Here is a 22,994-nt window from a genome sequence, read left to right as displayed (position 1 = left end):
AACCACCTACTGCGAGCACGTCAGTGACTCAGTGGGAGGCATGTGCAAGGTGTGCCCACTATCATAGAATAATTTCCTGACATGCCTTCACTATTATATCATAGGAAATGCAAAGGTCAAACAACCAAATGCTGAAGGGCCCGTATACCCTTGTATCCTCCTAGCACATCGAGCCTACATTTCCTCAGATCATTGAAAGTAGCGCGGGAGTCCCCCATGTTTGCATGCTCCTGGGGCTTTCTTTCAAGCAACCCCGACTGTACCTGCATCTTCAATTTAGATCGATGAATGGAATTCTCAACCAGCTCCAAGAAGAAAGCTTTTATGTCCAACACAACGAGCAAAAATGTCACATGCAAAAAAAATCGATAAACTTTTTCTATTTTACCAGTGTACACACAATCTTCCTGCACAACATAGCCTGCCATAATCAAAGTATACCCACATTAGAAATGGACAGGGGTGCATGCACAAGCAATGCCTTTAGTTTATTTCTCATGCAACAGACAAAGATGAGAAACTTATAATGAAATGCCTAACACGTTCACACTTCTTCTCTCCAGACAACTGTGACACATCTTCCTCAACCACGCTGAGAACACCGGCATTGCAAACATTACACATTGCAATGTGGCAAGTGATTGCGAAGTATCTTTATGGCAACACTGCTCTCGGACCCCTGAACGATTTGTGTGCTGACATGATGCTTGTTTATGAAAACAGTGTCTCTATAACCGTGTGGTGACCATGACCAGTGGCATGCCCAATTGAAAGCATTCTTTTGTACTAGTAACTGGAAAGCCGTGCCATCGAAAACGATGTGTCACGGTTTTGACCCTTGAAGCAGGCAAGCATACCACAAAATACCAAACATGCCAATATCACAATAAGCGCTCACCCGCTACTTTTCAAACACTTGAAAAACAAGCAAAGAATATAGCAAGTTCCCCTGCCAGACTTCTAAGCCAACAAGCTAACCGAGATGCTCCACTGCGTTGGCCACTTCCCCGAGCACGCCATTGCGAAGTGGTGAAGCTTGATGCGCATGCGCCAATGCAAAGCACTGAAGCCCACCTTATCATGTGCCCCTTCTGCATTTTTGCTCTAGGACCTAACAAGAACCCATATCATGGTTTTTCAAGATTAAAATTTTGGGTAGGTCCTCGCTCGGTAATTCCAGTCACCAAAACTCTAAAGACAAATGGTGAAAATTCAATTTCAGAGGCACCTGTTGAAGCTGGGAACTGTGCTAATCACATCTTTGTTTCACAACCATCAACAGGTTACCATATAATCGCGTGAAAGGGCCGCACCTGTGTAAGGGCCACACCCCCCTATTTAGGACAAAGTATTGCAAAAAAAAAAAATTACAGAAAATATTCGCGTGCACGCCGCACCCTCTTGTTTTTGAGGCGCGCTGACTGTAATATCATGTTTCTATGAATATATATTGCTAGGTGGCGCTAGCCACCGCCCGACCACGCAGCGGCACGTGTCCGCATCCTTGATATTTGCTCTCCACTCATCCGTATCGCCGTATGGCATAATGGCTGTCCACCTCGATCGTGGTTGGCCGCACTGTCGGGATGCATTTATGTTGCGGCAAGGCATTGAGAAAAGATAAAGGATATGTCGGGTTCCGTGGCAAGCACGAGGAATGGGGATTCAGCGGGCTCGGCTCGCGCGTGCACTCAGGTTTCCGAATGCCACTGTACGTTCTGGGGAGGCTTCCTTTTGTTCTTCGATTCGTGTCAAAGCGTCGTGATTTGTCTGCCTTTTCGCGGAATCTGAGAGCTATGGGCAAGTACCACTTCAACAGTCATACGGGATTCAAGCCAAAAGTCACCGCGCATGCTATCAAATATGGCGAAAAAAAAAGAAAAGCGTATTACGCAGTGTGTAAACTAATTAAATCCGACTGACGAATGAGTTCGGATTCCGGAGTGAAGGCGCTTCCGACCAGTGCAGTCGAGCGCGCTCATGTACGTTCATTTAGGAATGTGGATGCAGATATTTTTTTTAAATCCGTGTATGGGCCCGCAAATTGCCCTCAAACTGGGAATAAATAGTGCGGCCCTTGGACGAGCTTATACGGTATGCTGATGTGAACAGTAGCCACCCACATCCCATTTCTAATTTTTGTGCTCCTTACTCTTCTCCCCTACTACAAAGAGAAGAGCACATTGCAAACACGCAAACATGGAAGAAGAAAGCACAGTAAAAGAATATATAAAAATGTGCAATGTTACGAATACTTTCAGCATGTTAAGAAGATGGTTGTATCCTCTTGTCTAAACATGACCCTTTTATTCTTCTGGAAAACAAAGTATGCTGGCTAACAACGGTATGTTAATTAGCAAGACAGACAATACATCAACCACGAAAAGGTATATGGCTAGCAGTCATTGTTCGAAGTTTGACAGGAGCATGTCAAGCTTTTTGTGGAAACCATGATGCTAATATGTACCTACAATAATGTATGAAAGACTTGGAACATTCAGCTCAAACAATAAGCTGAAACAAGGCCCAGATGTAATCTTAAGTTAGGATCCTACAAACACAGGTTGTATTGTACTTTAAAGGGGTAGTGCAACAATATTCGTTTGGAATGTTTTGCACTTTACACGAGTTTACTTGCACTAGTGGGACCCAAGTATACTCACACGCAACACCACTGACCAAGAAACCCCTTTGTTGCAGTGTAACTTCAAGGACAAGAGTGAGCATTTTCTTTCAACCTCTCCTTTGCAAAACTTGGTGACGTAGCCTGGGGGTCGCAGAATCCCCCAGTGACAATATTTGAATGCGGCTCATAGACTGGACCCGACCATTGCGTGAGCATTTGATTTTGGCTAGCGATAATAGAAAGCTCGACAAGCACTGGCCCATGGCATTGCCCGTGTCCAGTCGCTGCAATGACGACAATAGCCGAACTGTAACAATGTCTGGAACTCCGCGCATCTCCTGTGCTTTGTAGACTCCAGCGCGTGGCTATGACCAACAATGCGGCATATAATCGGCTACAGATCACAGGGCCGCTTGTGATCTGGCCGCGAGTAGAAGGAATGATCGCTGCTCTTTTTCTTTCTTTTAATTTTTTAGCGACTTATATTGCATGCAGTGAAAAACAAATGCATATTTTACAGGTCATTAACGTCAGGAATTTGTTCTAAGTGGTATTTGAGCAAAGTACAAAATTAGTTGCATCGCCCCTTTAAGGTCATACGACTTGACAGCAAACTATCCATGTCAGTCGAACATTTCCTCTTTTCTGTCAAAATTTAAGCTGCTTTATCCAGAAAACACAAAAAAAAAGTCTATTGAATTTTAATTGACAGATGTCCTTTGGAAATCAATGTCTTTGCCTGCCAGCAACACTTTGTCACGTATGAAAATGGTATGGTGCTTTGTCAGAATGCCCGATTCATATTGGGCCACTTAACAAGTCGCAGAGCCTTAACGAGGCAGAACAAATCCCTCCTATGAGATTCTTACACTGCCCTATGAATGCATTTATGAGGTATAAGGATCCTTACACGCTTGTCTATAGGTATAAGGCTCATGTATATAGCGTGCACAGACATGCTACAAGAATCGCCACACCCCATTTGTGCACACGTCCATCAAATAGACCAGAAAGAGAAAAAGTTACGCGCTCCTATGATACATGCACGCAGAGCTAGAGCGACTCCTCAAAATCAAACGGCCAAATGCAATGCGCCGTGCGGACCCTCAGGGACATGTGCCATCGTCTGCGGCGTGTGTGGAGGGAAGTGAGAGCCCTTTTACCAGCTTGAGCTTGTTGGCCTGCTCCTCGAGGCGTTTCTCGAGGGCCGTGCGCCCCCGCTGCCGCTCCTCCTCCAGCTCCTTCCTCTTGTGCTCGTCCTTCATCTTCTCCATCACTTTCTGAAGCTCCGTCTTCTGGCCCAGCACGTTCTTGCCACTGCGGAAAGAAGTTCCCAGACTGTCACCAAAGTTTCAGCGAACCATACCTGGAGCCTTTTAAAGGGCAACTCCGCTTCATTTTTGATATTTAGAAAACTATGTAGCCCTCTTCAGTATCATATAGGAAGACCCCATGTCAAATATTACGATCTAATTCCGTCTATATATTTAATAAACTGGCCAGCAAACCTTCAAGTGAGCCAAGTCGCCGAAATCTGCCAACTCTAGCGTGCGACGTGAGGCGCAATCGTCAGCGCAGTCAATGCAACGGAGTTAGAGCAGCCAATGTTGAGCCACTACGTCAGAGGCATGTCATCGTCATTCTCACGTTTCGTTTGTTTTTACTTCTCAGAGCGAAATTGAACGATGACGTCATGAGTTTCTCCTCCCGCTGTTGGCTGAACGGCGTCCACGTGATCACCGTAACACGGATGCGCTAGTTTGCGCTGCCCTGCGCGCTTATCGGTCTGTTTCTCCGCTCCCCTTCTCCTCTTTCATCTTCTCCCCTTCTCCCTCTCCCCCGGGCCATCACCGTCCACGCCATGCGAAGCAACCTGTTCGCGTCGTGTGTCCTGTCCCTCGTCCCCCCCGAACGTCATAAGACCACGTGGTTCGACGTGACGTGCCCATGACTCTGACGACGCGAGACCAATGTTGCCTGACGCAACCGAAGTTTCGGTTTCGGTATCAGCCGATGTTTAGATTAGGATTACACAAATAATATTCCACATTTCGCGAATCCAAAGACGCAGAGCTGTTTAGTAGTGCTTTGTGAGATGGAATCACATGTAAGCCTAAAATTTTTCGGAATTGAGCGGAGTTGCCCTTTAATGGCACCGTCTTCTCTTTCAGTCGCAGATCTTTATAGGCGAAGAAGTAAATAAAGTTCTTTATAAGGTTGTCTAATCCATGTATGCATCTTTTTTTCTTCTTTTTGTTACGCTAGAAGTGTTTTGGCTATGGAAATTATAGAAACAAAAAATTCAATTTTAAAACGTCCTGGTTTTCACATTAGTCCCTTAGTGTAGTGTCGGGTTAGCAATTCTAGAGAGGCCATTCCAAACCTCAGACTGTTTATCAACAATGTTAATGAGGGACAAGGGTCAATGTTGCTTTATTTCTGGGTCACGACAGCAGCCAATCTAAGTAGTATGTAACTGTGCAGACTGTTCTGGTTTTGAGCTTAGATTATGCCATCTGTGGAGGAAGAGGCAGTGTTTTTTAACAGCAAAATCTCTATTGCTTACAATTACGTTTTTTTTTTTTTTTTGTGAAATATGCAAAATAAACAAATACATAAAACAACCAATTTGTGAAGATTAAAAATCTGACACAAGCAAACTTTGTTAAATGCTGAGTTTGCAATTAAAAAAAAAGAACCCTAAAAAACTTCCTAACTTTGCACACAAAAAGAAAAAAAGAAGCAACAGGAAATTCAGGATTTTAATTATACTAAAACAAAAATAAAATATATGGCATGAACAGTTAGCAATGAGATTGTCAAAACGTTGCACAGATATCAAAGAGAGGTGCTGACATATCCCATAAAGTTTAGCGGAAAATAAAGTAGCAGTTTACGATATAAAAAGATCAATGAGTGTGAGCATAATTTTCCAAAATGAAGGCCATGCGAAAAGCTGTGGACAACTACTAATATAAAACATCAAAGTTGAAGTTTGTGATGGAAGTGTGAAACATAGCCTGGAGCAGGGCTGATTACTGGCATTGCACCCCAGACTTTCTAGGCAAACTTAATTCAAGGAATTGTAACTGCACGTTTCTACATTTCTACGTAATGAATTTCGGTTATGGCAACATATTTATTTGAATTGCATCTGATTAGTTCATGCTTCAAAATCACTAACAAAAGTTGTACAAAACGTTTACATTAACCTTTCAGTGATGTAGAAAAATCAAGTTGTACACGGCATCAGACATTACTCATCTAGATTGCACTAAAAAAAATAGGAATTAACTTACAATAAACACTAGAGAGAGAGGTCTGAAGGCAACTGTGTCTTCTCACACTCCAAAAGCTGGTTCACACAATCGCATTTGGTTGGAATAGACTGCACTACAACCTCTTGCAGCCATTTAGGGCAAGGAGATTATAGTGGCAGGAGACAATGTTTGCATTATCCATATATGGAGCGAAGTGTAAAGGAAGTAGGTGAGGCCCACTAAATGTACCCTCATTCTCTCGGACAATAAGAAACACCGTTAATGGGCCCCGCCACGTAAATATGGGGCAAAGAACTGCATTGCCACGGTACTGACATGGCAACGTAGTTGTTTTCCCCATATTTACATGGCGAATTAAGTCTACTGAATTGGTGTCAAGCAGGTGACATTCGGAGCCCAACTCTTGCCTGGCCAGCAGGAAGTCAGCGTATACCAGGCACTTTAAACACCAAGCAGAAAGCGTTGTCTAGAGCGAGCTGTCATAATGTGAGTCTTGAAAGTGAGCACATATGGCACTGTACACACAAACACTGAAAACAGCACTGGACTGAGAATGCTGTTGAAGCTCCGCTTCCAGCACGCATTCGTTTCCTTCCGTCATGCTGCAACTGCACATGTGCATCGAAACTTCTTTGGGGGCACCAATCGTATCAAAAGCTGGCCGTGACAGCGGGCAGACGAAGCAGATTATAGGCACGATGCCGACATAGCCTAAGCCTAATATAGCAGACTGAGCGGCGAGCAGATAGGAGGAGCAGGGTCGGTGCACAAAGCAGTCTGGGAACAAGTCCTTTTTCTGGCGTCGCTGAGCAGGAGATCATGCCAGGTCCTGGACAATGTTAGTCCTGGAGTATTTAAACGTCCTTGGTCTAGGACGAGAAAACAGGATGGCACCATCTATCGGGGAGCCTGGAACACTTCTGGCGTGCATATATTAATGTTAACTGTCTCATGGAGCGAGCTGACGTCATCAGTTGAAAGCGCGAAAACGGCAGATAGTTTCCGCGCGCCTTCGGTTCCATTGGCCGCTGCACCATGGCCTCAGAGATGCCGAAGCGCGCGCGCTAGTACGCAGCAAACGACAAAGGGAGCGGACGAGTTGACGGCAAAGGGAGCGGACGACCGGCTTGCATGCTTTTGCATTCAGAACTCGTAAGAAATGCTTAGGTGTACCTCGAGCTTTTTCCTAGATTTTTACATATAATTCTTCCCCATGGGCTTGACATATGTCCAACGACGTTAAAAACAATGATTTCCCATAAATAGAGCATCCACTTGATCTCGCAAATACTGCAAAACTTTTTAGTCTAGTTCAGGACCCAAAGCGTTCGATTGCTATACATGCACACAGGCGCCACCTCGTTTCTCTTTCATGCAATGCGACGCAGTGGAATGCAGGGAGTGTTAGCGCAGTCAGTCACAATCAAATGCGAATGTTTGAACCAGCCTTAAAGGGCAACTCCGGTCAATTCCAGAAAGATTTAGTTAATGGTCGATTATACAGTGCAATCCACTTATAACGTTACAATATATAACGATGTCCTGCTTATAAAGATCAGTTTCTAGAGATTTCAGACTAGAAACTCTCAGTTTCTAGTCCAGATACAACGATAATCGGTTATAACGAATGACTTTTCGGGTTTTCTAATTATTGTTATAAGTAGATTGCATTGTATATTCCAAGACAGTAATAAGTGGTTCTACGGCATTTCTTTAAAAATAAGTGTAATTGTTTTCGTGCAATCTTCATTTAAACCTCATCGCAAATCGAAACCGAAACCTTGCGCAGGCAACATTGCTCCTGTGCCACCCCCTACATAATGTAACCACGTGGTACAAATGGTGACGTCGCATACCAGGCAGGTGGGAGCAGCTCAGCGCAAGGACGAAAGTGTTGTCTGCTATGGTCGGCAGTCTGCTACACCCGACAACACCTGCACTACCGCGGCCGCAGCCTGTGCTTTAGCGCAGAAAAAGGCAAGTTTTCCCAAAGGCTTGTTTTAAAAACATTAGTAGAAAGTGAAGTTCAGTAAACTACATGTAAATATGTCGCAACGGTTTTGTACAAGTGTGCTGTGCTCGATGTTGTAGGCTTTGCTAAAAAAGTAAAAACAAGCAAATAAATCTCCCCAAGAATCCTGAGCATGGCTTTGCACCACCTCGCCCAATAGGATTAGCAAATTTTGGTATTTTCGCGCACTTTAAACTTTGTTTGCCGGTTTCATTCACTTTTAGGTGGAATTAGATCAAAATATTTGGTGTGTGCTCTTTATAGGCAAGTTTAAAGAGAATGTCATTGTTTTCTTAATATGTAAAACAAACCAGAATTGCCCTCTAAAGGCCCGTTCACCCTCTTGCAACCGAGTACGACCGAGAGAAACCAAGACTTGTTAAAACCTCTTAAAATTTCTTAGGACGAGAGAACACACTGGCACGCTGGCGCCATCTATGCGGTGACCCTGGAACTGCATTTCACCAGAGCGAAGGTTTTGCAGGATTTCCGAGGTAAAATGTGCGTAATACCTATAAGAAGGCTCGTTTATAACGTTGACAGAAGTTTTTCGAGCCAAGAAAGAAAGGATAATGCGGGAGAGAAATAGAAAATATGCCAGACCGCCAAGTTTACACTGCTACCCAATAGATGGTGCCAGTGTGTCCTCTCGTTGTAAGAGGTTTTAAGGAACCCAGTTTTAAGAGATCGCAAGAGTGTGAACGTGTGCCAGTTGTGCAAGAAAAGTGCAAGAGTGCCAGTTGTGCAAGAAAAGAAGGCACCAGGATGGCCAGCTGAAAAATCCCACTACGTACAATTTATATTTCCCTCAAGTTTTGTGTTCATGGGTGGAAATTACTGTTCAGGAACTTCCACAGATCTTTTTCATCGGATTTTCTCTTAGCCATAAGATGCTCATGAATGTTCACACACTAATTGCCTATAGTGAATTGTTTTTTGTTTTATTTTACCTTCTACTTAGGCATTTTAGTTTGATGCATTTGCATTCTGGTATTGTCTTCTGGTCTCGTTTTATGGCACCAGCCTACTGAAATTGCTTAGCGGATTAAAATAACTAAAGAAACAGAAAACGTCTCTGTTAGTTGACGAAACCTGCGATTACAAGGAGGCACTAGGCACCGCCACATGATGCATGGTTGCCTGCTGGACAAGAGAAAAATTCGATAGATCCGCAAACAAGCCAGGCTCATATCTACAGCACCGAAAAGGATAAATAGGCTTAAATGCGGTGCAGATGGCAAAATCAACTGGAAGCTGGTAAACCACGCAAGCAGCATGCCAGCTGAAAATTGACGATCAGTCACAGAGAGGCACGTCAAGGATTGCCAGATCGTTGAGCTGTCACAATTTTGCACTCTCAACCAGTCATTGCCACGAGGCAATATTTTATAATAAACCATTCCTTAAATTTTTCAGGGTTTGGGGTGGTCAGCACTGTGCCAAACCTGTTTGTCTGCAAAAGAAACCATCACACGGGAGTATTAAAGCCTGCAGAAACAGGAGAAAACTGCCACAGTTGCAACTTCTGTAAAGCGACATTGCTGGGACAATAGGTGTATTGGATTCAGCTACAACGTCCAGTGTCCTATACCAACAGAAAAAGTGTAGCACCGGTGCAGGCAACCTCCATTACACTTCAAGATGAGCTGCACTTGAGAATTGAACGAAACTGAGCTACGCTTCACGTATGGCGCACAGCAGTGAAGCACCAACGGCACCCATATGGTCCTGAGGACATTTCCAGGAAGAAGCTATAACATCCCACGCATGTTGTATGGATGTGTAGAAGACCATCTGTGCTGCCTGGGCTGCATCAATCACATGCACTTATTGTGACTACTGTGTCTCTTCTTAACTGGTCCCGGAGCCAGATGGAGGAATAGCCGTGCAACCCCAAGTGAAAAACAGTCCAGATGGAGCTAGATTACAAAATTGGTCTCAGCTGGATTCAGCTAGCTCCAGCTGGGCTAAGTCTCATTTTCAGCTAGATCCAACTGAACTAAGACTCACTCCCAGATGAGTCCAGCTAAATCGAGCTGGACTAAGTCTTATCACCGGATAAACCCAAGTTGCCCCTTATTTCCAGCTGACTCCACCAAGGTCCAGGTAGACAAAGTATTGTTTCCACCTGGATTCAGCTGGACTAAGATTCATTTCCAGCTGGATCCAACTAGATTTAGCCGGAAGAAGTCTCGTATCCAAACGGAGCCAGCTGGGACGAGTTCCATAATCCAGTTCCAGCTGGACTGATGTTCACATGGGACCACACCCAGGTGAAAATTCAAAGTGGGACCACTTTAAAGTGGTATTTGGAACAGGTCCCACTTTGGAAGTGGGACCACTTTGAAAGTGGGACCACTTTGAAAGGGGGACCACTTTGAAAGTGGGACCACTTTGAGAGTGGGACCACTTCCAAAGTGGTCCCACTTCCAAAGTGGGACCTGTTCCAAATACCACTTTAAAGTGGTTCCACTTTGAATTTGGACCTTTTTGCCTACTTACCATGAGCATTAGGCATCAATAAGGTACCTATGCACATTCTTGTGGCTAATTTTGACTACCTAAACAGAACATGTTATCGAGAGAATGATTGTGTCTTAAGACGAAGAATTGCAAGTCATAGATTTATTTCTGTTGAAGAGTGATCAGGAAGGGATGCACAAAGTTGTTTCGCTATTTGCGGAATCTCTCTAGTCGTGCATCAGGCCCATGCGCCTGAACCCCTTTCTTGTGTCCTGGATTTTTTCGGACAGAATGGTGTTCATGTTGGCAAAGGCACCGCTGACCTCAACATTCTTTGTCCGGCCCCAGTGTGTCAATGTTTCTGTGAAATAGATTCAAGAAAAAATATTTCAGCATAAAATTAGATCTATATGCGACCCACTTCATAACTCACTCACCAAGGATGAGGGACACCTTTTCTGGGGTTAGCTCCTTCCGAGCAGATGCACCCAGGTTTTTCCTGTCCTTGGGAGCAAGTTTCCCCCCATAGCTCCTCTCCACCAGAGTCTTTGACCCCCAAAGGATCTGAGCCGTGTCTTTCGCAAACTTTGCAGGCCTCGTGTTAGCGTATATGTGTTTCCTCTGCTCTTCGGAGATAGTTACCCCTCCCTTGAGGTGGAACTGCAAAATAGTTCAAATATGAATGTAAACATCTTGGAACATAGTCTAAAAGTGAAGCTGAAACTTACCCTGCCATTCTCCAAAGTGCTGAATGGTGTAGCACTTGAGGGTCCACCATAGTCTGCAACTGTACAGCAAACATGTGCACTTACAGCAATCCCAATCATTATATACAGAGAGTATGTAAAATTTCTAAAGGGAGTCTCCAGGTGTTAGATTATTTGACCCGATAAACAATATGTTACAGACATGAATTAGAACTGGAAATAAAGGTGCAATGTATTGGCCACAAACCTTTTGTGAAACAAAATACTAAAAAATTGAAAGGTGGAATTTTTCGTCATCCTGGGCATTTCGACAATCCTTTAGCTGCCTTTTGTATTGTCTTCCTAATGGCACATAGCTGTTTTAAGGTTGAAGCCTTCATTCCTAGCTTTCAGTGTCTAACCTTACCATCAGTTGACTGGGGTCGCCGCTGTCCACCCTTGTTACCAGAAAGCGGCCTCTTGGTGCCGGCTCCCACAGTAGCCTCTAAAAGATGATCAAACTTTCCTTAAACACGACTTGCTAAGCAATAAAAAAAGACGAGCTAAAAGACTGAACTCAAATCAACCACAAAACAGTCTGACAAAGCAACTATTGCTTACCCCTCGTGGGAGTTGCCAACAAGGTAGCAGCAGAGGTACTGGCTACCACAGTAAAATCTGAAACATTTAACAGTGTCTTTAGTCCTGCTTGATCTACATAAAAGTTTGTTTCCATAAGAGTTAGTTCAGAGAAGTAGCATCATTAATGATAGTGACACTTCTCTCCTTTGTTGTGGAATGTTCTGAAACATTCTAAAGTGTGAGAAATCAATCCTGGTAAGCAAACAAGGATTAAGACCGGGGTTAACTTGGTAGCAGATAAGTAAGAGAACAGGAACAAATATTAAATAAACAAGAGTATAAGAAGAGCTTAAGGAGCAAGGGAACAGACAGGGTTGTTGCAATGCAGAAAAGAAAGAAAAAGTGTCAAGTGAATTTGGCAGAAGAAAAGGGAAGAGGACACAAGCATGGATAACAACTGGGACTTTAAGATTGCAAATATCTTGGTGCCCGATTTGTCATTCGAAGGAAGATTAAAAAGGTTAATAATAAAAGCCACATGAGCACGAATGCTCTCTCTGTGATACAATCTGAATGTATTTAATTGGCAAACCCTCATTGTAGCAAAAATTAGAACAGATCAAAAGTCGATTACTAATCATCATGAAATGAATCTTACGAGGAGTGGTTGGCCTTTCCCTGGAAGGACCTTGAGCTGCTGGGTCGCAAGATGCAGTCATGTGATCTGGAAAATTTAGAGTTGTTTACAGTATGTTGTGCACAACTGTAAAACTACATCAAGAGAATAGCATAATAATGCAGTGATAAATAACATTTGTAAGTAACATAACACAGAAATTACAGCAGATATCAAGTTGATTCTCACTAGCCATAACCAAAAAATCATTGATGCAATTCGCGACTCCAGCGAAATCGACGCCGTGTAGCGGCAGTGCCGAGAAGCTCAGGAGAGGTGGTCGTTTCAACTCTGTCGTCTGCTATCGCTGCTTGGTTCTCGTAGGCAGCATAGAAACGAATATTGTTTCCAGTAATTATTTTTATGATTCCGCTGTGTCATTCTTACGCACTGACTAGAAGATTTCTACCGTCGAAAAATCGCCTTGCTTTCAAATGTAACACTGATTTTACGCTGCAGTGCATGATTTTGTGGTGGTCCGCGTGCTGAACGACGAAAACGACCTCCTTTCGTCCGCCCTTTTGCCTGAGCAGCGCGCCCTCTATAGTTTGCTGGAGTAGAGAATAAGCCTGACACATAACTATAGAAAGATGTAATATCTGTTCTATACATTTTAGTCACTAATAATTCTTTAGTGCATTTCTTGATATTCCCTACTATACCAAACATTTTTCCAATTCTTTCAGTTTAGGCCCTTAACAGAGGACATAACTATGCCCATCACGTTAAAAAAAATGCCAGTTTCGCAGTTTTTGTGGCACAAAAGGTTGTTCTCAAAAGATTTAATTGGCAGTAAAAAAAGTATGACTTTTAGTGTTTTTGGGACTATCCGGGACTATCCGTGACTATCCGTGACAAATGCTTTCAGGCCCTCACTGAACAGCTGGTTTTTTCTTCACCTCCATGTGACCAACCATCTCGTTCCATAAGAATAAATTAGTGCAAGTACCTCACTGAACAGCTGTTTTTTTCTTCACCTCCATGTGACCAACCATCTCGTTCCATAAGAATAAATTAGTGCAAGTACCTCACTGGACAGCTTCAGGTATAGAACTCTATGTGCCATTTGTCTAGTCGGAGTCGCGAATGGGAAGATGTATACTGTCGGGGGAAAAATTCCCCGGGGTGCGCAAGCTGCGACTGAAGTGCATCCCTTGTTTAGACCAGAAAAGGGTGCATATGCATTCTACTGTGTTTATAGAAGAGTCTGCCCCTGCGTTGCTTTGTAATACAGTGCTTGCCTAGTCTGGTGCGAGGGGGCGCAACTGGAGGCAGCGCTTGCAGCTTTGCTGTGCGTGTCGCCCAAGCAGGAACTTCCGGCTTTAGAACCTCAGCTTCTAGCTCGGTTGACTCGCCAATGTGATGTGGCTTTATAGGTGCCATATGAGAAAGAGCAGCCCAATGATCGCTATATATATATTATAAAAAAAAAAAGCATTAAGTTTCCCTATTTGAAACCAACTCACTATTGGAGGTTGATATGTGCTGCAAAGCTGCAAGCATCACCTACAGTCACGGCATCCGTTGCAGATCACAGCAATCTCAGAATGGGCCCTTCGTGCCAGATTGTGGGGCAAGCATTGCCTCGCAGAAGGTTGGGAGAACACACATGCCTGCAAGCCCAGTAGGACATGCATGCATTATTCTGTGGTCTCAAAGTCAGGCGAGCCACTGGCAGATGGTGCAGGAATTCCCTTCAGTCGCTGCTTGCGCTTCCCAAGGATTTTTGTCCCCAATAGTACTTCCATACAAGATCAAAGTTACTCACCATGGCTGGGTTCAAGGTCGCAGGGTCGCTGAGCTTGTCCCTCAAGAATCTGGAGCACTAAAATGCAATTAAAAAAAAAAGCTTTTTATATTCAATTTATGAATACCTCTGCTATGCTCTCTACCCTTTAAAGGAATACTGAACAGAAATTTATATTTCGCAAAATAAGGCCGTAGAAGCGTTGAACAGGATGCTGTGAACTGCAAAACATCCCACATACATCAATATCTCAAACGGATGCCCATACTTTTGGAAAAGAAGGGTGCAATCAAGCGATGTCTTTGACGTCATTGTCCTCTGGAAGAATTTGAAAATGAGGAGAGAAGCGGCCTCGCTTCTCTCTTCCTCACTTCGGTTCACCAGCTGAATGGGACGTAGCAAGGAGGAGAAGATATGGGAACCGTGACGTGACTAGTCACGTTGGTCATGTTCAATTGTGCACTTCGTTTCCAAAAATTATGGCGATCCCTTAGAGATATTGCTGTACGAGTGATGTTTTTGGGTTTTGCAGCGTCCCACCTACCTGTCCAGCCTTGTTTGCAAGCTCCAAATTTTGGTTCAGTATCCCTTTAACTTAAAGTGCTCTAATGAAAGTTGACTACAAAGAGAAAACTTTGGGTAACTATTATGTTCACACATGCAGCAAGGCAAGGGCTTGGAAGACCTATAAAAAATAAAAAGTGACAGAAATGTGGCACGTAATGCAAAGTGCACAATGAATTCACACACCGAAATATAACATTAAATAATACTTACTTGCACAAAGTTTACCATCAACGGTGCTTTGCAGCGATTCAATTATGTTGTAGAGCTTTTCATTCTCTCGGCACTTTTCCTGATATAGCTGGCGCCAGTGGCTCACATCCTTCTTCTTCAGCTCAAGCTGCGATGATGGCATAGCTATTATGCTGTCGTCTGTGTCACTGTCTGACGTAGGGGTATCCTGTTGCATCTTCTTCTGTACCAAAAATTATTAAAATATATAGCAATATGATGGCACCACTCAAAGAAAAAAAATCTTGTATGTACAAGCATTTCATGGCACTTACCGGAGCTTGAAGGTGGCTAGCAGCCTCAGCATTTTTCCTTTTGGAGCTCTGGAGTTGTTCCTTTAAGATGTCAGCATATGCACGACTTCGGCCAGCCTGCTTATTTTCTTTTTGGACCTTCTTTTCCTGGAGTTGTAAACAAGTGCACAAATCAATTTGGGCTGGCTTAGTTTTCATGTTTTCCTTCCTCGCAGAACCCCGTTTTTTTTACAAATTCTGTCAGCATGAGTTGAAAAATACACATGGGTAGAAAATTTACTTAAAATTAATATGAAGGGTGAGACTATTTCGCGGCAGCCGGCAAATTAGCCCAGGGAAAAAAATGCCGGCAGTTTCGGACGGCGCGTGTATCACTGGGGAGCTCGTTAACACATCCCCCCGCCTGCGTTCACGCCGCTTCGCGGCGATGGTCTGCGGCTGCTCATTACAAAAATATTGACCCAATTGGCTGACCAGTACATGCCACTTCGCGACGGCCCACCGGCGGCCCAAGCCCCGCTGTCTTCCATTCACCCACGGGAAGGGAGTCCACAGCAAAGTTTTGTCGAGAACATTCATTTTATTTATTTACTTTTTTTTTTCAGTGTTAATCCTGAAAAAGAAGATATGTCCTAAATATCGCCAAATGCCTCGCAAAACAAAACAAACTTTCAAAAAAAAAAAAAAAAGAGGACACGGATGATTGAACTAGGGTCCTATGAGACAAGCACCTTACCACTGAGCTACTCATGGGGCACAACTGCCGGCACTTTTTTTTCCCGGGCTATTGTGCCGGCTGCCGGCAGAATATCCACTTCCTAATAGGAACTCTCGAAATTATACTCCCTGCCCTGAAAATGCTGTGCAAACAAGCAAAAACACGTGTGCCAGTTGCCCTGATAGTCAAGTTCGCCTGTTGAACTTATAGTTAAGTTCGAGCAACACACCTGCTTATCCCTTCGTGCTCCTGCCTGCGAGGGCGCAACATCGTCGACCTCCTCTTCAGCCTCGTATTCTGAGGCGTAGACCTTCGTCTTGCGGATTCGCTTTGACGCTCTTTTCTTCTCCAGGTTTTCTTCGGTGTCTACAAAACATCGTGGAGAATAGCTGTTAGTGACTGTCGACAAATCTTTCGACTGTCATAATTTTGAACGGGAACTGGCCGTAGTACATACCTGCCATCATCAATATCTGGGCCGAGTAGAACCCGGTACTTTCTTTCTCAGGGTCATCCCAGAAAGCTTGATATATAGCCTTCGCATCAAAATCCTCGTCGTCGGACGGCTCAAAATCTTTTATGTACCGAGTCGGCACAACGTACAGCTTGTTGCCGACCTCGTTCGGAAATCGGACGAGCGCAAACATTCCAAAGTTCTTGAACTCTTGACCAACTTACAAGCGAAGTAACCGCAGCGTGCGTAGACGGACGTTAGGCCTAGGTTCCAAACAGCGCGCTGTGGCTAGCTTTGGCTTGTCTTGGATTGCGCTTTGGATTTTGTAGTTTAGTGGGATGTGTGAAAATAAAAGCTAAAAACAAATGTGCTGGTTTAAAAAAATTAAATTTTTTTAAATTATCAAAATGTTACATGATATAGGTTCAAAACAAACATGTCTATATACTGCTTAATACGTTTATTTGCAGATGTTGTTGGATGGGAAATGGTCCGGTTTAACCCGCAGTCAACAAAAGCCATCCATCCAGAAGCCATTAACCGTCTCAAGTCAATAGCGCTCGTTGGTCACGCTCACGTTTCTGAATCTCACAGGTGTTTTGGTTTGCTGTGACTTTCGTTCAGCAACTTACTTTCGTCCTTCAAGAGCAAGGTGAAAGAGATGCTTTCTGCCAACAAGCACAAGACTCGGAAGCGATATCGGCAATATTTAGAGCCGGATGCTGCGCCGTATGTTCGTGTGCCTAGGTCGACAGCACATAGGCTAAACTTCGTAAGCACACCAACTCCTACCTCTTGTGCAAGCTCCTCTGCATCGTCTCCTTGCTCCACAACTCAACCACGTCAACCCCTGGTCGAAATGGAAGACTGCACAAGTGATGCAGACGAACATCTGCGCACTGAAGACGAATCTGACACAGCCGAGAACGAAAGTCCTCGGGGCTCCGACCATGATCGGCCGTTCGTTGAGTTCGTGACGCCACTGGGAAACGGCACTTCGATGACTGTTGGCGACGCTCTCGTCCTGATCATGGATTATGCCATTGGGGAAGGACTTCCATGGACTGGCATAGAAAAGCTTCTTAAGCTACAAAACCTACTGTTGGGAACCAACAGCATCCCCGAAAGCAAATATTTGTTCAGAAAGTTTGCGAGTGCTTCACCAGACGACGTCACTTTCAACTTTTACTGCCCGACGTGTGAAACACTCCTTGCAAAGACAGCGGGCAGCTTGAAGGAAAGGCAGGGCATCTCGCCTACCTGCTCGGTGTGCGGAGTGCAGTACCTCGGAAAGGACCTTATGTCCAAGGGATGCTATTTTGTTGGTCTGCCAATGGAGAAGCAACTAGCATCGGTGCTGGCCGATGAAACTGTGCGGGAGCACCTAGCAGAATCTCTGGCGAAACTCAATACACCGAGACCCTCTGCCAAGTTGGATCTAACCGACGGCGACTCTTATCGAAGTCAGCGCGCAAAGCTTGGGTGTGGGCCTCATGACTTGACCGTGTCCATGAACGCCGATGGGAGCCCCATATTCAAGTCGGCAAACTACGCCATCTGGCCCGTCCAGCTCACACTGAACGAACTTCCACCATGTCTGCGCTGGCGCTCCGTCGTCCTGCCGCTGTTATGGTACGGCGCGAAGCACCCGAACATGACTTTGCTTCTCCAAGCCTTTGCGGCCCAAATGAAAACGCTAGCCCAAGAAGGCATCACGTGGAGCGCTGGGGGCTCAACACTAAACTCTAAGGTGAGTTTCCCCGCTTGAGGTGAACGCCCTGTATGCACTGAAATGTTGAAGCCATTTACGTGTACTATTCTGGACTCTGTTAACTGTAACACGCCAGCGGGCATTGTCCTTAGAGTAACTGTATAGACTCTGCTTGCAGAGTTAGAGTATCGTGTTCCTTTTTCTTGCGCCGTCAACTCCGCATTGCAATGAAGCGGTCAGGTGCTCTGAGCGAGACCCAATCTTTTTGAGGTAACGCTACTTTTCAGGCGCCAAGTTTCAAACAGAGCATGTTTCTCGCTTGGCGTTTGCGAAATATACATCCTACACTAACATAAAATAATCTGGAATGTTCCTTAACCATTTAACATTATTGTAGCCACTGCATATATAGTGTAATCGCGTTGCTTTATAATGTAAGCGATGTTTGAAAACATGGTTTTAAAGACTGGGAAGCAGATGACACGGGAAACGATCGTTACGCGACTGGCACATCCGGGCCATTTCGGACTAGACAACAACGCGCAGGTATGGCTCGCGATGGGATGTTCGACTACTATGTTCCATTGGTGGCATAGAGAGAAACAGCAGACAAATGACAGTGCACGCATGGCGTGTCGCAGCACTATTTTCTTTTTTTTTTTGCGTTAGTTTCAACGTGGTGGCGCTAATGTGCAAATAGCCCCAGAGCCGTGTATTGGGAGAGTTTGGCCATTTATTGGTCAAACTCTCCCAAGCATCTCGTGGCCAACCACGGGTCGCAAAACAGCCCCTAGCGGTGGTCATGAGCTCTAAAAATGCGACTACACTAATTTAAGCCGTTTTAGTGTTGCTAGAGTAAAAAGGTGTAACTCCTAGTGACTGAAAGCTTCGTGCATATGAGGTTTTCGTCACGTCCAAATTCAACGGTAGAATAAACGAACGTGCACTCCAAACCAGAGAAAGTGCATAGTTGCGATCATTGCTGCTGCAAGGTTGAACGCTTTAAATGTTGTTTCCAATACTGTGACATTGAGGTCTGCTGATTGGTAGACGCTGTGTCACACTTTTAGTTTACGCTCTAGCTGCAGGGGGAATATTCGGCATTGGCAGCGGCCTTTGCTCCTCCCATTGGCCAAACTTTCCCAATATACTGTTCTGAATAGCCCTTAACACTTCCGGTTCCCAACTACAATACGGGATTCGCAGTATTTGTGAGATTAAATCTATGGGCTACTTTCGGAACACGGTTGAGAATCTGCCATATGACACATGCGCTTTGAGTTTCGGATGGCGCCTGCTATGCCGTGCTGGGCGTATGGGACGGCCGCCGCCTATGTGTTATAGCTAATAGAGTCCACGCTAGTATGTGCACATGGTTTCCGGGGCTCCAGTTAAAGCAGCCATTTACATGCATGCATGTAGCTCCTATACTCTATTTCACCTTATGACGTACCACAAGAAAGGCTACGGGCGCGAGCTCTCTGCTCTAGGGCACATCTCGGCAGCACATCCTCTCGTGCATTAAGGGCAGCTGCCAACGTTATGAGCTCGCGCTTCTAGCCTTCGCTGCGGTACAACATAGGGTGAAATGGAGTATAGGTAACTGCTAGTATTTTTCATAGGTGCACCATACTGCTCTTGCTTATCATTCTATACTGGCTAGTGTTCATGTAGTCTGTAGTCTAATGACCACACTGTAGTCTAATGACTAGTTCTTGCAGCACACCGCTAGCTATAGCAAAACTCTGTTGCAACTTATTGAATTGTGTAGATTGTGGTTACAAGTGGTATTAATAGAATGTTTCTTTCCAGGTCTACTGTGTCAGCTGTGTGGCCGATGCCCCTGCAAGGGCCGCGATGCAGAACGTCATGCAATACAACGGCTATTACGGGTGCTCTTGGTGCCTCCATCCTGGGGTTTGCATTAACGGTAAGGAAACAGAATATGATCGTCCAGTTTTTAAGTTATTTATTGGGATGTGTGAATATTTTAAACTCTTGAACTTTTAACTTTCGTGAAAGAATTACGACAGGGACAAGTACTGCTTTCGGCAAAGGTGTTCAGCATTACTACTGGACTGTTATTCCTGCAATGCAAATTTTCAGTCAAAGGCACCTAAACTTCAACATCATGTAGATCCAGCATCGGTCTCGGCATGAAAAAGTGGGGTGGAGGTGGCATCAGTCCCCGCTTCCGCCCACGTTCACACTTTTAGAGCACAGCTCTTAGGTGCCCGTTTCCGGCTTGAGCGGCATCGCCGTCGGCGTAACTGTGAGGTCACGCAACTTTCCCCTGAGGTAACGTGACCCCTCCCCCGAGGTCACGTGACCTCGTGTGGCCCCCTTCACGGAGTAGCAGGCAGGATGACAAGGTGAGGAGGGGGGAGGAGGGATGTACCTTCCCTACTCCTCCTCAAGAGCTGCACTCTAATTCGGCGTTACAGGGAGTTGTAAACGGCTTTCTTTTTTTTTTACAAGGTATCTACCAACCTGAAATTGTCAGGGAATTTTAATCATCTGAAAACTATGGGGATACTCAAACCAAGGATACTCAAAAAATTTGCTATATCAGGGGGAAATTACCAGTGAAAATGGCACGATGATACGCAACAAAGCTCAGCGGTCGCTCATTCGCACGGCTACGCTAATAAATGTTGCCTGAAACATCACTAGGGAGCTATACCTCCATCTTCTAGCAAGCACAAGCATACTATAACAATTATTAAAGAAGTAATTTAATAGATGCCACTTTGTAGGGTGTGAATAGTGAAACACTATGATTGCTGATAGAAGGATGTTTTTAGCTATCGCACATTATTTGGTGTTTGCACGTTACAATAACGGGCTCCGAAACAGGGGGGGTCGGGCGGGGCGGGGCGGGCAGTCGCCCCCATGCTCAAAGCAGGTCCACCCCCCCCCCCCCCCCCCCCCCTTCTCCCCTCCCATCACCGTGCATATATATATATATCTGTGTGTGAGGAAAAACAGAGGTGAACTACACAATGCGACATGAGCCCCCATACGTCTCCCCCACTTATCAGATATACTTCCGGAGCCCCTGTACGATACTCTGTTATTGCGAATGAAGGTGGGACCAATGCCGCCTTTTTTTCATGCAGTGACAAAGGCTGGGTACGCTTCATGCCTTCGGTGTCCCCTTAGAAACTTCTTTTAATATCAAGGAGTGTTATCACCAGCATTAGCAACCTCCTCTTAGAACATCGGTTAAACAATTGACTCCACGCTGCTTGCAATGAGTGCACCGAAACCCAGGCTGGAATGACAGAGTTGCTCAAATTTGGGGAAACAAGTTCATTTTCTCACAATCATTGCCGGTTATCTTTCTATTAGGCAAGCATGTCTAGGCAGGTTGTGCAAGACAGAACATCTCTGCAGTGCAGTCTTGAAGTTTTTAGTTTGATTTTTTTAGGTTTTGTATTTCCCCTTGCAAAAAGTCTGCTTTGCTTCAACATTATTTAGATTTAAAATTTGCACAACGTAATTATTTGCTTCATATTTGCTTTAATATTAAGAATCGCTGCTCACACGTTCGTAGTTATTTATCATTTTCTTGACTGTCACTTCTGCAGGTTGCGTGAAGTACCCCGTGAGCGCGGGGGTGATGGACGATCGCACCGAGCTTGGCATGGTTGCAGACATGGCAGAAGCCGCAGCATCCAAACAAGCAGTCCACGGTGTTAAGGGCCCTTCGCCACTTGTAAACGTGCCTGGTTTCGACATAGTCTGGGGTTTTACCCCAGACTATATGCACTGCGCCCTTCTTGGTGTAGGGCGTCAGTTTGCCGAATTGTGGTTTTCTGGTGTGGGTGAAGATTACTACATTGGACACCCTTCGCGACAATCCATCGTAACTGAGCGCTTGTGTAGCCTGAAACCGCCACAGTGCCTGAACCGACCGCCACGAGCCCTGAGGCTGAGGAAGTACTGGAAAGCAGCCGAGTGGCAATGCTGGCTTTTTTACTACTGCCTTCCTTGTTTGAAGGGCGTGCTGCCAGCTGAATATTATGCGCACTTTGAGCTTTTTGTGTCTGCTTTATATCTTCTAACTAAGACGGAAGTTCTAGATGAAGATGTGGAGCTGGGTACAGAGAAGATGACCGAGTTTGTTGTGAAGACCGAGTTCCTCTACGGAAAAGCACAGATGACCTCAAACGTCCACACGCTCCTGCACCTTCCAAAGGCTGTGCTCCTCCATGGGCCATTATGGGCACTATCTTGCTTCCAGTTTGAGTCGAACATGGGGCATCTGCTGAAGCTTGTTTCCTCGTCGAATGGTGTGCCCTTCCAGATCTTCTCCCGCATTCTCCTCCGCAACAGCTTTTATCAGCTGAGGAATATGGTTTCGGACGAGGTCCGGGCACACCTTCCGACGAGGAAACACTACAAGCCAGGTGACTTGCACCTTCTTGGAAAGCCCAGGCAGCTGCCCCAATGTCTGCATAGACTGGTTGAGGAGGAGCTGGCCTTGGAAGTGGCACAGGAGCTTGTGGAGTTTGACCGTGCACGTGTTGCTGGGCACATTTTTCATAGCAAACAGTACCGAGCTCCAACAAAGCGGGACTCGACGGCGCTGAAGCTGGGAGATAATTTTGTCAGAGTTGAACACATCCTTTCTGAAAGTGATGGGGGTGGAAGCCCGAACGTGTACATTGTTTCACATGTTTACGATGTATCTGATTTTGGAAGCGTAGGACACCTCAAGCTTGCCCACAAGCAACCCACTAAGGTATTGCACAGGCTCTGTGGGCATGTTAACCCATGCATGTACTTGGACATAGATGGCATTGTTCTGTTTGCTCAGCTCTGCAACAAGTATGAGTGGTCCTAGATTTGTAGGACCGGTCATACTTGTGTGCTAGAAGTAAACTAAAGGGGAGGCAAATCAAAGAGTAAAAATTATTTTCATCTATGCTAGTTATTGCACTCATGGTGTGCATAATTAACTGGTTGCACTGATTTACCCACATAT

The 22,994-nt window shown here is 45.0% G+C and overlaps 3 protein-coding genes across 5 annotated transcripts in view; 1 reads left to right on the top strand and 2 right to left on the bottom strand.

Annotated features, from left to right (window-relative positions):
- The window catches only part of LOC8043761, a 164,876-nt gene that overhangs the window by 7,639 nt on the left and 134,243 nt on the right, over positions 1-22,994 (bottom strand). The window contains exon 4 of the mRNA XM_040209416.3: positions 3,790-3,943. Coding sequence (XP_040065350.2) covers positions 3,790-3,943 — 154 coding nt within the window. The remainder of the gene's footprint in view (positions 1-3,789; positions 3,944-22,994) is intronic.
- On the bottom strand, positions 10,578-16,519 carry LOC115328063 (BEN domain-containing protein 5). Of its 3 annotated transcripts, none has more exons than XM_040209414.3 (12): positions 16,297-16,519; positions 16,069-16,205; positions 15,143-15,268; positions 14,850-15,048; positions 14,731-14,757; positions 14,094-14,150; positions 12,308-12,373; positions 11,689-11,745; positions 11,495-11,572; positions 11,110-11,168; positions 10,819-11,041; positions 10,578-10,742 (listed from the first exon to the last, which is right to left on the bottom strand). In XM_040209414.3, the coding sequence occupies exons 1-12, from the start codon at positions 16,484-16,486 to the stop codon at positions 10,609-10,611; spliced, it is 1,353 nt and encodes a 450-aa protein (XP_040065348.1). In that variant the 5' UTR covers positions 16,487-16,519; the 3' UTR covers positions 10,578-10,608. The 3 variants fall into 3 exon arrangements, with proteins under 3 accessions (XP_040065348.1, XP_040065347.1, XP_040065349.1); XM_040209413.3 differs by having other exon boundaries at positions 10,579-10,742; positions 14,850-15,051; positions 16,297-16,518; XM_040209415.3 differs by lacking the exon at positions 14,731-14,757 and having other exon boundaries at positions 10,580-10,742; positions 14,850-15,051; positions 16,297-16,517.
- LOC120839164 lies at positions 16,745-22,920 on the top strand. The gene is made up of 3 exons (XM_040209412.3): positions 16,745-18,043; positions 19,817-19,934; positions 21,595-22,920. The coding sequence occupies exons 1-3, from the start codon at positions 16,955-16,957 to the stop codon at positions 22,851-22,853; spliced, it is 2,466 nt and encodes an 821-aa protein (XP_040065346.1). The 5' UTR covers positions 16,745-16,954; the 3' UTR covers positions 22,854-22,920.

This window comes from Ixodes scapularis, unplaced genomic scaffold (genome assembly GCF_016920785.2).
Source record: "Ixodes scapularis isolate PalLabHiFi unplaced genomic scaffold, ASM1692078v2 PGA_scaffold2__306_contigs__length_199485367, whole genome shotgun sequence".
NCBI classification, from domain to species: domain Eukaryota; kingdom Metazoa; phylum Arthropoda; class Arachnida; order Ixodida; family Ixodidae; genus Ixodes; species Ixodes scapularis.
Note: the sequence above shows the minus strand (reverse complement) of the source record. Positions and strands in the feature narration are given on the sequence as shown.

Coding starts and splice junctions, on each gene's coding strand:
- LOC115328063 (XM_040209413.3), bottom strand. CDS start 16,486: ATGTTTGCGCTCGTCCGATTTCCGAACGAGGTCGGCAACAAGCTGTAC. Junction 15,269..16,068: donor GAGCACGAAGGGATAAGCAG/GTGTGTTGCTCG, acceptor TTACAACTCCAG/GAAAAGAAGGTCCAAAAAGA. Junction 14,151..14,730: donor AAGCCCTTGCCTTGCTGCAT/GTGTGAACATAA, acceptor ATTGCATTTTAG/TGCTCCAGATTCTTGAGGGA.
- LOC120839164 (XM_040209412.3), top strand. CDS start 16,955: ATGCTTTCTGCCAACAAGCACAAGACTCGGAAGCGATATCGGCAATAT. Junction 18,044..19,816: donor GCTCAACACTAAACTCTAAG/GTGAGTTTCCCC, acceptor GTTTCTTTCCAG/GTCTACTGTGTCAGCTGTGT. Junction 19,935..21,594: donor TCCTGGGGTTTGCATTAACG/GTAAGGAAACAG, acceptor TCACTTCTGCAG/GTTGCGTGAAGTACCCCGTG.